General features: G+C 35.6%; 2 protein-coding genes and 1 long non-coding RNA gene across 5 annotated transcripts; 2 read left to right on the top strand and 1 right to left on the bottom strand.

Moving 5' to 3' along the window:
• The first annotated feature begins 527 nt into the window (after positions 1-527).
• Positions 528-11,428, top strand: DppIII (dipeptidyl peptidase 3). Of its 3 annotated transcripts, none has more exons than XM_069037687.1 (7): positions 528-1,426; positions 8,020-8,359; positions 8,409-8,702; positions 8,753-9,278; positions 10,278-10,426; positions 10,484-10,852; positions 10,912-11,428. In XM_069037687.1, the coding sequence occupies exons 1-7, from the start codon at positions 528-530 to the stop codon at positions 11,350-11,352; spliced, it is 3,018 nt and encodes a 1,005-aa protein (XP_068893788.1). In that variant the 3' UTR covers positions 11,353-11,428. The 3 variants fall into 3 exon arrangements, with proteins under 3 accessions (XP_068893788.1, XP_068893790.1, XP_068893789.1); XM_069037689.1 differs by lacking the exon at positions 528-1,426 and adding an exon at positions 7,816-7,974 and having other exon boundaries at positions 8,026-8,359; XM_069037688.1 differs by lacking the exon at positions 528-1,426 and adding an exon at positions 7,817-7,974.
• Positions 11,429-11,775: 347 nt separating this feature from the next.
• On the bottom strand, positions 11,776-13,736 carry LOC138123134 (WD repeat-containing protein 20). The gene has a single exon (XM_069037690.1). The coding sequence runs from the start codon at positions 13,551-13,553 to the stop codon at positions 12,198-12,200; it is 1,356 nt and encodes a 451-aa protein (XP_068893791.1). The 5' UTR covers positions 13,554-13,736; the 3' UTR covers positions 11,776-12,197.
• Positions 13,737-15,185: 1,449 nt separating this feature from the next.
• On the top strand, positions 15,186-15,650 carry LOC138123688 (uncharacterized). Its single transcript, XR_011156884.1, has 2 exons — positions 15,186-15,356; positions 15,425-15,650. It is a non-coding gene; the product is annotated as an uncharacterized lncRNA (long non-coding RNA).

Genomic DNA, 15,650 nt, shown 5'->3' with positions numbered 1-15,650 from the left:
TAAATGGTACAATGGGTCTTAGATGACAGATAGCAGCTTGTAGCCATCTCCGAAGATTCACCTGCTAACGGAATGATCCTTTCTAAACGGTACCTCCGCAACCAATTAGCAAAAAATCAGGTCCCTGGAATCCTTGAATTTGATCGCTCGTTCGACAAAGTTTGTCAGTTGCGTTTAAAAAAAATGCAATAAATGTTTATAATAAACAAATCGTGACTTGTGGAGATTTTAAAATATCTATTTTCAATTCAAAACATATTATTGGTTTAATGATGTGGGTATTGCAACTTGTAAAACCTTCAAATTCTGTGACTGTCAAAAGTGACAACAAAATGCGTGTAATGATTAAGTGGATAAAAAGTTTAACATATCACTTACGATAATAAAGCTCTGCTGGTGTCGACTGAGTTAAGTTTATGTAAGATGGGACTAGTTGCTTATCAAAACGTTGCAAGTCTGACTGGAAATGAACAAAACTGCAACTGCTAAATAGTAGGTAAGTGAAAACTGTTAGTTGACAAGTGATAATGTTTCAGTGTAAAGTTATATTAGATAATACCAGCGCCAGTTTCCATACTGACTCGCATATTACCGGATTGTTTAAATGTCATTGCAAGCACAATGTTAGAATTAGAAGTGTGAAAATTCGATTAGACTGCATCGAGTATGTAAACGTGGGCAGGTGGTTCAATTTTGTAAAGTACGATAATTACAACGTGATATACAGCGCCGAAGAGATTGTTTACTCTGCCAAAAGAGGAGTCAAGCAAATCAGTAAAACGGAGATGGTTTACCCTTTCAAAATCTACATACCTAGAGATTTGCCATCGACATTTCACCATACATATGGCAAAGTATTTTACGTAGTAACAGGAACGATAGTTCCTTTTATCTGGAACGACTTCACGGATTCTTTCGTAATCACGGTCGATTCGCCGGTGGAAATGCGCGCAATGACTAGAAGTTTTCAAAAAGAAAATTTCTTTTACAAGGAGACGACCTTTCGACGTTTCGGTTTCCGCAGAGAAGGAAAATTGATCATGCAGATATGCTTGCCTAGAATAGCTTTCGTCGCTGGTGACATCATTGATTTTAAAGTGTTTGTCAAAAATGATTCCAGCGAAAAAGTAAAGTGCTTGGGAGTGAAATTCAGCAAACGAGTCAAATTTAAACCGTTAAATTATACGAACACTTACAAACAGTACGTTGAAACCATTCTGAAGTTTAAAAAGGACGGAATTGATGCAAAGGCGGAACGTATCTATAATATAAGGGTAAACTTTCCAGAAGTGTTAGATATACCCAATTTGCAGTCTTGCAGTTTGATTAAACTCGAGTTTATTTTGAAAATATGGTGTCAGATGCCTATTTTCTTAAAAGATAATGTTATTGAAATACATCCAGAGATGGGACATCATTTTACAGGGTAAGTACCAGAGTTGATAAAACCATAAACATTGCATTGAACACAGTTCTGAATTTTTGTTTATTCAGCATACCTAGTTCCCTTCTGAATATAGATACAAGTGAGGATGCCTTAAAAGCAATTGAATGAATCTACAAGTTCAAGAAATGTTACGCCACAGCCTCTTGAATATCATTTATAACATCAAAGTAGAATTCTTATTTACCTTTGGCAAAATTAAATTCTCACTGCATTATCATGCTGCAATTCTAGTCATCAAACATTCAAAATTGTAAGATAAAATGTGGTGTTAACCTTTTGACATAGTAGTACTTTTTTTTGTTCCTACACAATACCTTTTTATCGTAACATTCTTTTGATTTTGGACGGTTTTGCCGTATTTTTGGGGTTTCGACAAACCTAGTGACTTCCATTTGGCACTTTCTTAGCAATTTTTTCTACTGGTCGTATCTACTCATTAGAAGGACTGCATCTCATCTCTACTCACAATCAATCCGAAGAAATTAGGGTTGCCTTTTGTTATGTTATGCGATATTGCTCTAGGCTGCATTTTTTCGTTTTTGCATAAAACAAGCACAAGCTCTTCGTTTTTTCAATTGTTCACTTTCTTCGGAACTGCCCAAATAACCTTTTACCGCCTAATTGTCGCAGTTTCTTATTTTAAGGCTTTAGACCATCTTCATTGCCTTTCAATGTTTCATGATATTCCCAAGAACGTTTATGCCATATGAAAATGTCATAAAAGCACAATGAATCAAACCATCATGCTTAAACTCTGTACGCTCGTAAGTGTGAGATTTACTTTTCAATCGGTGTATAATACAAATAGATTCCGCCATATATTAACGCTATATCCTCAGTCTGACAGAAACCTGGACGCATTGTGTAGGTATGTATTAGTACTTTCATAAATTCTGACATTCATAACATTAATTTTGAAACAAAAAGAGCAAAGACTTTTGAGCAATATTTTCAGATTTTGCTTCATGATAAATAACATTGCAAATAGTGAAGAGTTGAATAATTATGTAGTTTAATTTAAGTGTTCAGACAGTCTCACCATTTACTCGTATCTTAATAAATTGCAGTAGATACTATTCCGGACACGGAATCTTTGCCAACATTTTTTAGACATTTCTAAAAAATGATGTAAACCAGTCATTAGTGTCATTAATAAATGACAATTATTAAAAATCACTTTGAAGATTTTCTTGTGACATCAAAAAAGCAGGGAAATGGCATTATCGAGTCAAAAGTTGGGTTATATTCAAGAAAGGCCAGTTCACACATATGTATTTGTCAGTTAAATGTCAGTCGTGGCCAAGATTCCGTGTCCGGAATAGTACTATTGGGGACACGGAAAACTGGGCAGATGTGTCATTCAGTTGTCAAAATTTCTAAACCATACCTTAGCTACTCATAACCAAGTTGACAGTTTTTTTGAAAATATCAATTATAATGACGGTAAAGGTGCATTTACATTGACACTTTTTGAAATGACAATAACAGACTGCCCAGGATTCCATGTCCCTCATTGTACTTACTGTAGACATAGGACATTTAGCCATTGTTTTATAGATATAAGGAATTTTGCAATTGTTTGATTCGTATTTTAGTATTGAGATGTCAGATGTCTTCTAAAACGTATTGTACTCCTTAAAAGTAAAAAGGAACTTGTAAACCAACAAATTAGATAGAGTTTATCAAAGAACTATTCATTGACAACACGACAAAGCTAGGGTCTGAAGAAATTCGCTGTGCATTTACTACATTTTGTTCCTATTCTTTAGGCTCAAGTTTGAACACCTTTTCCATAAAAGTGGTTTTTTGTTCGACACTGTCAGAATTTGAGAATTTTCTCCTGTGTGAACGAATTTTGATGAATTTGACAACTTGTCAAAACGAAACGTCAAGTTAATTTTAAAGATTTTCAGCCATTTGGAGCCTTTGGGGGGGCTTGTCGAACAAAAAAACGTTGTATTCAACTCGTTCTTGTGTAATTTGCGCTTTTTTGGCACTCGTGGACCTTTAAACTGGCCCACTAATGCCAAAAAAGCCCAAATTACACACAAACTCGTTAAATAAATAACTATTTCCGTCACCTCGTCAGAACTAATTTTACATCAAATCATTAAAAAATGTGGTTTTCTTGGCCCTAAAACTCAAGTTTTTGAATGTTCTTTAGCGTGTAGTGCATAGATTCTAAAGTTTTGTCGGATCCTCCACAGTTAAGACATAAGTATTTTCGCTGGCCAAAAAAAAAACTCGTACAGCCAAAATTTAAGTATTGTAAAATCTACAACGTCAAACGTTATTGTCAGTGTTAAAGTCAATGCGAAAAAATGGGTTGAACTGAAATTCAAAAACAGGCTATAGCGCAACGCTTAAGAGACGGGATTTCGACACGGGCAGTTACTGCTGAGGTTGGTGTTGATAAAGGTACCTACCGTTTAATTGCCCAAACAAAAAATCAAATCTATGCGTACAGTTGCGGCCGTTGAAATCTCAGACAGGAAAGATTTAAACACTCTGTATAAATTCCGAAATTTGATTAGCGTAAACAGGATTTTCATCAAGGATTATAAAGTCAGTGTCAGTATTTGACATATTAGGTCAGAATCGCGCGTAACTTTTGAAATGCCGTAATTATCTGATTTGCAAAAATGTGTTTGACAGAGGGACGGTGTGAGTATAACAGCCATTGCGAGAGAAATTAATGTGGATAATGTTTGAGTGACATTTCGAGAAACGTCACTTTCAGTACCATTTACAAAGCCAAAAGTTTGGCGTTGTCAAAGTGTCTGAGTTTTCAACGGCCGCAACTGTACATAACCTTTATTAAAAAAGCGATGTTTACACAACTCAAATTTTTAATTTTTGGATCTGTTGTTCTGTCATCTGTGTAGGTACAATTGCGGCCAAGGAATTTTGGCCGTCACTTTCATGTCAATTTAAAAAATTTGTCATACTTCATTCATAGTTGCGAACATGCTACCAATACCCTATTTCAATAAAGTGCGGATAATATCTCTGTTCCAAAATTGCACGAGATGAGGAAGTGCGTTTTCTTGCAAGTCAGTCACAGTCAGCATCAAAATGACAAGTCTTCTAATATGTAGTAGAAAGTGAGGTTACGAATAAGTAAGGACCGCTTTACATCTCATGTCAATGGAATGACAAGTGACGGCCAAAATTCCGTGGCCGTAATTGTACGAGTTTTTTTTTTTGGCCAGCGATAGTACAGTGGCGAGCACGGAATTTCGCACACATTGGACATTTCACTGACATAATTTTATTAAAATGAGATACTCGCGGCAGTTTTGTGACAGTTTAGGTGAAACATCAGTCATGATCACATATATCATGATTGATTATAATGACAATAAAGCTTAGACTAGATAGTTATTTTTAATGACATACAAATTGGTGTGCGAAATTCCGTGCTCCCCACTGTACATATTTATTTCATTTTTTTCTTTAAAACATTTGCCAGTATGTTTCTTGTGGGTACTTAATCTTGTCCTCAATATTCTCGAGTGATTCATTCTTTTAGAAAGGACGCTGATCAGCAGGTATACTTAATGTAAATTCATAGATAGTCTTCAACATCAAACGATGAGTGGGCTTCTTAATCTTGGTGTTGAGAATGCCCTCGAACAATTTTGGAACAAAGTACTTCACAAACATGCAATTTATTCAAAATTATTGCAACATTTCGAAAACATTTTTATCCCATACTACAGTTTTAAGGTGCTATTAAAGGTATTCTACTATTCTGTTTTGTCTATCACTCGGCACTCCATGTTATAATTACACTGTTTTTTTTTATTGGTAACCAATTTTGCCCATTTAAAACACGCCTGAGCGTGTTTAAATCGAACTTTAAAAAACGCCCTTTTCCATGGCAACATCGCGCGTTTTCCATGGAAACATCACCATTTCCATGGAAACATCACCAAACCCGAGAGGACCGGAGTAACGTGAAGTCTAAATGTTAACTCATTTAACATAAAAAAAATATATCGTAAAGTATTCATGGAAAACTGGTCTTTAAAACACTTGCTCTATTTCGAACACTCCGGCTGCGCCGTCGTGCGTTTTACAATGGAGTATTTTCCACTGTGCCAAAGTTTGATTTTGACGACCAGTTTTTTTTTTTTGCTCACGACAGTAACGATATTTATGTGAGTACTTTTCGTAAATGTCGGTTGTAACAAAGAAAATTATTGGAAGCAAAGCTATCATGGATTCATAATTTCATTTTAAAACAGTAGGTACAATGAGGGACATGAAATCCTGGGCAGTCTGCTATTGTCATTTCAAAAAATGTCAGTGTAAATGCACCTTTACTGTCATTATGATTGATATTTTCAAAAAAAAACTTGTCAAATTAACTTAAGGTTGGTTATGAGTAGCTACAAAGCAAGGCGATCTACATTTACTTGAGACCGCCTTGTACAAAGCGATCTTCATTTACCAGGCCATGACACTGACCAAAGACAGTGTGCTATGGAATGGCCTACCACAGTCTGGCAACATTGCTTCACCAACATTTGGTGAAAAAATTCGAAATCCACTAAACCTGTTATTGAATTTGCATTTGTCAAATATGAGTGATCTAATTTTGCGAGAGTTCAAAAATGCATTATCGCATTGTAATATACAGTTTAAATCCACCTTCGGGACAGAAAAATAACGGTGCTCATTACTGATAATATTTCAAATGTTCTGCTGTGTTCCGGGCTATTGAAACTGTTTGGTTATAAACTAACGCGAGGTGGGCATTTCCAACTTAAATATAACAATTTTGTTCTCCCCATTGCCTAAATCCCACCCCATATCTTGTAACTTGCTTCTCGGTCTCATTTCAATATTCCTTTTTAAAGCTAAAAGATTTTTCCCAGTGATTGTGTGGTCATTACTAATTTTGATTATTTCTTCCCCAAATGTAATTTCTTCGTAATTATAAGTTATTTGCACCGCGTTTGGTAGAAGTCGCTTCATTTTGTCCCCATTTATATCTGTTCCCCTAAAATATTTAGCGCAAGCATGGCTGCTTTTGCGATTTCTTCACTTTTTGATTATTAAAATTTCTTTCCAAATTGGCTTTCTTTCCTCATTTGATGGAAACTTAAATACAGGTACCTACGTAATTTGAAGAAGTCGCATAATTTGAGTTGCAATTTGGTACGCAACACTTAAAAGGCGCTTTTAATTCAGTTTGACGAATTTGACCAAGACTTGTCAAAATTTATTTTAAATGTCGAATTGGTTTCAAAATTTTAGGAACTGCGTAGGTCATGGAATGGCCTACCAGAGAATGTGGCAACGTAGCCAGTGTCCTGGCCTGTAACTTTAGACCGCCTTGGTAGCTAAGGTATGGTTTAGAAATTTTGACAACTGAATGACACATCTGCCCAGTTTTCCGTGTCCCCAACAGTACGATATTTAAAATAGCCACGTTAACTTAGGAAATGTGTTTTGGATTGCATTTTCAATTCCGCCGGGCTCATTACGTATAACTCGTGAAATACCCTGTAGTATAATACAGGGATATCAAAAATTATCTTGGTTAAAGGTGGTCATGGATATTCAAATAATTGTCGAAGCATTTGTCAAAATCTGTCAGACAGTTTTACCCCTAGTTTTACCTTTTATTTTTTCCCACACTTTGCAGTAATGCCGAAGGTTTTTATGCATGTCTTACAAATTGTGTTGGTGTGTTTCGTGAAACTGGCAATGTGACTCATAAAAAAGATGCTGGTAGAGTGGTAGACCAATCGTTATCGAAGAAATCGTCACACGAAATAGGTCGAGACGGACGTTTTCCAATCCATGATCACCTTTGACCAAGATAATTTTTGATATATCGGTAGATATTCATTTAAAATCATTTTTTAATGAGTTGGATTGAATTTTTTAAGGTTTAGCAATTATTATAAAATATCGTGCGATCAACAATTGTTTAGAAAGAAGCCTTTGAAATTTGGACGTAGGCAGGTATGTCCAAATCAAGTCGTTTAGATGCTCTGGGTGCTCGAAGTATTTTTGTTGCATATACCTGTTTCAATTTAAATTTGGAAATTTTTGCCGAAACTCTGCCAAACAGGCAACAGCACTGAATGTCCATTCTCCGTTATTGAAAACACCATTACCAAAGTAAGATTCAATTATGAATCTTTTATGTTGTGAAATAAAAACCATTTTCCGTTAAAATTTGATTAATAGTGACAGTTGTTTGAGTTAGCAAAGATACGAAAAATCTGACACTGTCAAAGTCATAGCCAGTAGCTGCCCCTTGTCTAAATTAATGTTAATTTTGTTGTTTTTTCGCATCAACGTCGTAGGCAACCCACAGCACAAATGTGCTTTGCTGTTTATATACTCTGACTCTGCAGTTTATGAAAAGTTGTCACTTCACTTTCCTGCAATTAACCTGAGCTTTCGTGTTTCGTGTAGCAGATACGAAAGTGATAGTTTAGATAGAGTTAACGTTAATTTGAGGTTATATTTGCGTTGTTCATTTTCTTTGACATTTTCTCAGCGAAGTAAGTACTTGGTTTTTGTGTGTTTTAACCAAATTTCATGTTTAGTTTTAGAATGAGTTCAGAACTGGACAAGTCTCAATATGTTTTACCATTAGACCAACCCATAGTTTCTTTAGAAGTGGCGTCAGCATTTAACGGCTTAACTGATAAGGAAAAATTGTATTCGCATTATATCAGCCAAGCATCATGGACTGGGGGCTTAATCACCTTCTTACAAACAAGTCCAGAATCAGGACCAATTTTTGTACTTTTGCACAAAGTTTTTTCATCTCAAAACCTAAAAGACCTTAAGAATGCAGCTATTAAAGCTGGGTTGACTGAAGATGAAGTTAAAGCTTTCCTCATTTATACCTGCGGAGTTTTTAGTAATGCTGGAAATTACAAGGTAATAAATAAATAATAATTTTTAATGCAAATGTAACATTTTAATTTAGGGATTTGGGGATTCAAAATTTGTTCCAAGTATTTCTGAGGAAACACTAGAAAAACTTCTTGAAGCGAGTTCTGCCTGGCCTCAAATTAAAGCACTGTGGTCTAAATTAAAGGGGCCTATGTATGATCTTAGCTCAGGAAAAACCTGTTTAGGTTATTCTCCTCATGGGTGTACGACTTATATGTCGCAAAATTGCATCCCAGAAGATAACCAGCGAGTGCAAGATTGGATGAAAACACAGCAAATAGAAGGTTACAATACACGTTTATTCAAAACTGTATCTGAAGATGGAAAGGTAAATATTGTTACATAATAATGATACAATATGTAATTGTCTATTCTCAGATTGATTATGAAATTCGTTTAGCTTCAAAAGAGGAAGGTGAGCTGAAGAGTGAAACTTTTGGGAATATGACATTTCGACTGACCAAAGGTGATTATTCACCACTGATTGGACGAGTTGCTGCGTCATTAGAACATGCGGCAAAGCATGCAGCAAATTCTGTTCAGGCCAACATGTTGAATTCTTATGCCCAATCTTTTATTACTGGCTCACTCAACCTTCATAAAGATGGTTCACGCTATTGGATTAAAGATAAGGGACCAGCTGTAGAAACTTACATAGGTTTCATAGAAACCTACCGAGACCCAGCAGGAGTTAGAGGCGAATTTGAAGGGTTTGTGGCTATTGTTAACAGAGCTATGTCTGCAAAGTTTACAACTCTAGTTTCACAAGCTGAAGACTTTTTACCTTTATTACCTTGGTGTAAAGGATTTGAGAAAGATAAATTCCTAAGACCGGACTTTACTTCACTTGATGTTTTAAGTTTTGCCTCAAGTGGAATTCCAGCAGGAATCAACATTCCAAATTGTAAGTATAAAAAGTTGAAAATGACATATGTATGTAAATAGAAACAGAGAGTTTAAATAAGATAACATATTTAACCTGTTTACTCAGTCTTAATGTTACGAATTCAGAGGCAGCAGTGGTAGATTATTATTGTAACAAAATTTGAAACCATTTGAAATTTAATAGTCAATGAAATGACATTGCTTTATCAATACCAACCCAATGCCATTAAAATAAAAATTACTAGATAATTATTTTATACTTCAAAAAATTAATTAATGAAGCCGAAATAGAAAAAATAGCACGTTACACACGTTTTACAAAAGATTACATTAATAGACAGACTGTCTTGTGCAACTCCTTTATATATCGGGTATTTTTTTTTTTTATTTCACTTCGTAGAGGTATTTTCATATTTGGTGGCGGAAACAAAAGACTGAGAAATGTCACAAAATTGTATTGTCAGTGTCAAATTTCTCATACACGCCGTAAAAAGGAATGTCTAGGTAAATTTAAATTTTCGCTAAATAGACTGAAAAAATAAATTCTAAGGAAACCAGTTTTTGTCAGTGGTTCTAAAGGAAAAGTTATTCTCATATAATCAAACGTATTACAAATTATTTCTCTAGTTCGACGATGAATAACTTTCTTATTGCCAATTTGCTACATTTCTGTCGAAATCACGAACGTCTTTGAGAAATTTGACAGTGACAATACAAATTTGTGACATTTCTCAGTCTTTTGTTTCCGCCATCAAATATGAAAATATCTCTAGTAGCCGTTGAAGAGTCGATTGTGAACGCACCACTCGTGTAAAACGTAAAGCTTCAAACAGCTGATCCGTGATCGGTAACCTGTATAGTGCGTTCACAATCGATTCTTCAACGCCTACTATGAGGTAAAATTTAAAAAAACACCCGGTACTATTGGATTATGTCAATTTTTTAACAAAATATACATTTTAAAGTAAAGACTTCAATTAAATACTGAACAGTTTAAAAAAATACTATTACGATTTAGATGATGACATACGACAGAGTGAAGGTTTCAAAAATGTCTCGCTGGGAAATGTGATACCGGCAAGTTATCAAATGTCCGTGACACCCTTCCTAAGCAAATCAGACGCCGAGCTAATACAGAAGTGGCGAGTGGCTTCTTTCGAACTGCAGGTAGAGCGTTTTTTTTTTTTTTTTTTACTTAATAAAAGTCACTCCAACATCTCTTAGGTGGGTTTGCACGAACTGCTGGGTCACGGATCCGGAAAATTGCTGCACCGTGCGGCCGACGGAAAACTGAATTATCCCAGTACTTTGCTAGACCCCCTAACCGGAAAACCACCCGCTAGCTGTTACGAACCAGGCGATACCTATGATTCACGTTTTGGACCTTTGAGTTCGTCTTACGAAGAATGTCGCGCCGAAGCTGTCGGTCTTTATCTCAGTTTGGAACCGGCCGTGTTGAAGATCTTCGGTCACGAAGGTAAACAAGCCGAAGACGTTCTCTACGTGAACTGGTTGTCGTTGGTTTGGAACGGAATCGGTAGAGCGTTAGAAACTTGGGACCCTAAGCGCGGGTGGCTTCAAGCTCACGCTCAGGTAGTTGTCCTCAAATACTTATTGTATACCTACTTTTTATTTCGTTTAATTTCTTTCAGGCGAGATACGTTTTGGCCAAGGTTTTGCTTCAAGCAGGAGTCGCCAGTGTAACTCAGCCCAAGGAAGGTGATTTACTGGTGACCTTGGATCGATCCGCATTAAGAGGCGCCGGAAGAGCCGCACTCGGTAACTTCCTGTTGCAGTTGCAAGTGTACAAGGCAACGGCCAATGTCGAGGCTGCGCAACGGCTGTATCAGCATTATTCCGAAGTTACTGAGCCGTGGGTCAGTTGGAGAGCAATTGTGTTGGCTAATAAACAGCCCAGGAAAATATTTACTCAAGCTAATACTGTGTTGGTCGGCTCGAAAGTCGAGTTGAAAACTTACGAAGAGTCACCAGAGGGGATGATTCAGTCTTGGGTCGAACGTTTCCCCAAACCTGAACCGCTCTACGAAGCTATTTTAGATTTAAGTGCCTCTGATGAGCACCATTTTATTTAATTTTTGATAAACTGTATTAACAATAGATTTGTGTACTATTCATTTTATCATAATAAAACAAACATTTATACAATGACTGGGGATTTTTAAGGTCGATTACAGGATTTCGTAGTGAAAAATGTCATAATTCAAACTTAATGTGCCTTTTGTCACTGTGAATATAACACATTTGTAATGCCAATAAGTTATGATATTGATAAATATCAAATGGCATTAGAAGAGTGTTTCCTTAAGCAATAGCTTATTTTTTATTCATTATTAAACCAATGATTAGCATAAATTTATAAGCTTCGATAGTATTTGTATTAGTTATTTCAATTCTAATTATTACCATTACTGGACTGCATAATTTTAAAATTTGAAATAAAAGAATTGCATACTTTAAGTTAAACTAAATTTTATTTTATAAATAATATTGATATATCAGGAAAACGTGTATTTATTTTGTAAAATTGATACTTTTTTTTTATTTGTCTAATTTAAGTTAGATGCTACGTTTTTAATTTTTCTAATTTAATGTTTACGTTTTCAGCTTAAGTATAAATTTGTGAAAGTTCGTTTTAAGCGAAAATTAAATAATTTTTCGCAGTATTATTTGTTACGTTAATTTTGTGCAAATGTTCAGTTGAGATGGTTCGAGTTTGTCCTTCATAATGAAAGAGGTGTTTTCAAAAAATTTTGTGTATATTTATGAATGATAAAATTACGAAAAATCACACTGATTAGGTACATATTGTAAAACATATTCTACACCATTAATTATTACACTTATTACAATATATACACTTTGATTTCTAATAGGTATAAAAGTTGGAAAAAAGTCTAATTACAAAAATACAACATATTCAGGAAGGGGGTCGTGCCCATGTGTAAACGTATCCATCTTGGCACGCCGTTATAATGCAATCAGGTCGAAAAACTAGCGCTGTCAACCTCTCGTGAGCAATTTTTTTACAAACTAAAGGTTCCAACACTGGACACTCGTCTAATCGAGGACACGCCGGTGTTCCAACGAGCTGTAGAGGATCAGATCTCCGTTTCACTCTAGGTTTCGACGGTGTCAAAGCGTCTTCAGGCAGTTCCCACAGACACAGTTGTGTGTCGTGGCCTACAGAACCCAGTCTGTAGCACGACTCGGCTTCCAGGAACCAATCAAAAGCGACGGATGCTACCCAAGATCTGTGTCCTTGGGCTCGCCCAATCACGCGCTTTTGTTCCATTGAATAGACAGTGACGAGATCATCTTCTCCTCCAACTGCAATTAGTCGACCGTCGCCAGACCACGCCACGCACAACAAACCACCGAAATATGATCGTGCGGTTCCTAAAAGTTCCATACTGTCATACTGAAATACTCTCAGCAGGCCATCTTGAGACACGATGGCTAACTGTGAACCATTGGGACTGAAGGCTAGTTCGTTGATTGCACTACCCGTGCCTAACAGCCATCGGAATAAGGGATTACGCGTTGATTTTGTTTTACAGGTGCTAACACTAAAACCTTCTCCTGCCTTGAAGGGTTGGTAATGTGGAGCTGCTGAGCCACACGGCAATTCTTCATTATAAACGTACAACTGACCAGAAGCGTGTGCAGCTAAAAACAACGAACGGCTTCCAGGTACCCATCTCAAACAGGTCACTCTACTTTTATCAATTAGCCTTTCTTCATTAAATAACTTATTTAATTCTTTCTTAATGGGATCAATTAACTGAATTTGTCCAGTGCTAAAACCAATTAAGAGACTAACACTTTCGTTAGATGCTGAGGCTACATTGAAATCATGACAAGTAGGATTGGTTCCTTTATACACTTTTTTCTCTAAAGGCTTACTCAAGTCAGCAGCTTTCTTGATACCTTTATATACGTAAACATAAAGTTCTCGACCATGATTGAAACAAATTCTTTCACCCTGATCTGGAAGAGTCACGAGGGAAACACGTACTTGCGGTGGGGTCTGTCCCTGAGTTTGATAGCCTACTCTATTAGGTCTTGAATATTCACTTAGAGTCATCAGACGGTATGTTCCTTCACGAGTTACAAACTGAGTTTTTACATCACCAGGCTCTCCTCCCAGTGGTCTTTCCAACGGTCGTTCTCCAGCTTCCAAAAGTGACTGACTGCATAGTGTATCTGCTCTTGCCATTTTGGGGGCCAGTATGCGTGAAGACATTCTACAACGAATTCTACAATTAACGCACATTTATGGTACTCTATAGACTCGTCTATTCATTTTCACGTTAGATTGCGAGAAAATCAACAAATATATCACATGTTTGTGTATGCTGTTTTACATCCACTACTCTACTTGGGTGTTTATTGGCAATTGATACATAATAAATAAGGTTAAGAAATAAATATTATTTGAAAACTAATTCTACCAACATAACAACTGTATAATGGTAATTGCAAAGGTGACAGTGTCAAAACGAAAATAACTAAAACCAACACAATAAATAAAAAATTAAATAATTCATTAGGTACTTTATTTTTTACTTATATATTTGTTGTTTCATGCATTTATTTATCTGGAATTTGTTGTAATGTTATTTTGATCTTTTTTTTGATGAAATATTTACAGCAATATACGGGGTGATCAAGGACTCTGCTTACTGTTTGAATTGGTGGGACTGAATTTATTTTTAAATGGTACAACTGGAGCAAACTAGAGTAATTTCCGGTTATATATATATATGGTTATTGACGGTTTCACATCATCACATCTGACCGTAGAGCATCTGACATTGACAGCCGCATCATTGACAAGTAGAAAAATATTAATTTGACATTTCAAATTAAATTAAACATGCAGGTGAATCTGTTCGAGAGCCTAAAAAGAAGAGTTAATTTATGTTAATAGCAAAATGGTGGGCATCTCGAGCATTTCCTTTAGTTCATTTTTAAATAATTGTTCCTGATTTCAAGTTTAATTTCTTTTTACCGTTAATTTTTACTCTCATAGTCATCATAACTTACCATTTTGTCTCTGTTATGTCACATATCACTAATATGTTACTTTAATTTAGTGTAAAAAAACACATTTACATGTATTATTATTCCGATTTTTAATTTTTTTATTTTTTATTGTCTAATAAATAATCATAATCATAATAGGGAAAATCCGGAAAATACAACCTATCGGGTTGGCAGCTGTGTATGTCAAAAAGTTTGACATTGTACTATCGAATTCATAAAAAACTAGTATAGTGGCGGCCGGGGAAAATGAGAATGACTTAAATCACTCTGGGCTGTATTCAAATAAAATTGTAATGGTTATCATTATAAAGATTTACGATAGGGCCAAATTTTTGCCTGTCACCACCTGCAAACAAAACCCTTCTTAAATCGTTACTTCTAAGAACACAGGTATTCAAAGAAATCGGCCCCTGTCGTAAATTTTTATAATGATAACCATTACAGATTTATTTAAATACAGCCCATAGTAATTTAAGTCATTCCCATTTTCCCCGGCCGCCACTATACAGCAAAATTTTGTTGGAGTAAATTGGGCTACATGAAAATGTCAAATACTGGGTGTTAGGGAATGGTCTCTCAAAAATTTCAGGGTGAGTTTATTAGAGAAAATGTGGTCGAAAACCTTTATACCGTTTTTGGATAAACTAAAGCACTTTCTGAAAATAAAATTGTTCCCAGCTGTTTTGGGACTGCTAAAATATTGTTTTGTTCAGGAAAAAATGTTTCGATTTAAAAATGATTGCTTGGTAACGATTCGAAATTGACTACTGTCAAAGTATACACTTTGACAGTTGACTTGACCTAATTTTTATCGGTCGCCTGCAAAGATTACAGTCGTTTACAATGTCAGAATATTATACCGAGAAGTATGCAGATATACATTTTGTGTGTGGGGAACGTAGCGGAAATGCCAATGCTGCTGTCCTAAGGTATGCTAATCGGCGGAGACGAGTTCCTCCCGGTACCCAAAATATCCTAATCTTGGATGCAGGTAGTGAAGGGTTGGGGATTAGACTGCATTGCAGGGGTGGTAATTATGATCTGCACATTTAAAAAATAATTTTTATTCTAGTCATCCTTCCATTTTTGCTTTTTTAGATGTACTTATTAGTTTTCAAACATATACGTATAGCAAAATTCAATCTGCAAACAGAGGAATGAAAAAGTTGAGAAACGACGTAAGAAACAAAAAAGAGACATTACAAAAATTAATAGAAAATTGTGAGAATGGAATACTCCATAGAATAAATTTTGTACAAATAATTTCTTATCGTGATAAACCTATGTTGTAATAATATTCCTGAAAGTAAAGATTTTATTTTAA

The sequence above is a fragment of the Tenebrio molitor genome, chromosome 2 (genome assembly GCF_963966145.1).
Source record: "Tenebrio molitor chromosome 2, icTenMoli1.1, whole genome shotgun sequence".
Classification (NCBI taxonomy): Eukaryota; Metazoa; Arthropoda; class Insecta; order Coleoptera; family Tenebrionidae; genus Tenebrio; species Tenebrio molitor.
This window is presented reverse-complemented; position numbering and strand designations above follow the sequence as displayed.

What these genes read in the sequence shown, in the direction of transcription:
- DppIII (XM_069037687.1), top strand. Translation starts at nt 528, where the DNA reads ATGTTTCAGTGTAAAGTTATATTAGATAATACCAGCGCCAGTTTCCAT. An exon ending in ATGGGACATCATTTTACAGG is followed by an intron (nt 1,427 to 8,019) that starts GTAAGTACCAGA and finishes TTTCATGTTTAG; the next exon opens with TTTTAGAATGAGTTCAGAAC. An exon ending in TGGCTTCTTTCGAACTGCAG is followed by an intron (nt 10,427 to 10,483) that starts GTAGAGCGTTTT and finishes AACATCTCTTAG; the next exon opens with GTGGGTTTGCACGAACTGCT.
- LOC138123134 (XM_069037690.1), bottom strand. Translation starts at nt 13,553, where the DNA reads ATGTGCGTTAATTGTAGAATTCGTTGTAGAATGTCTTCACGCATACTG.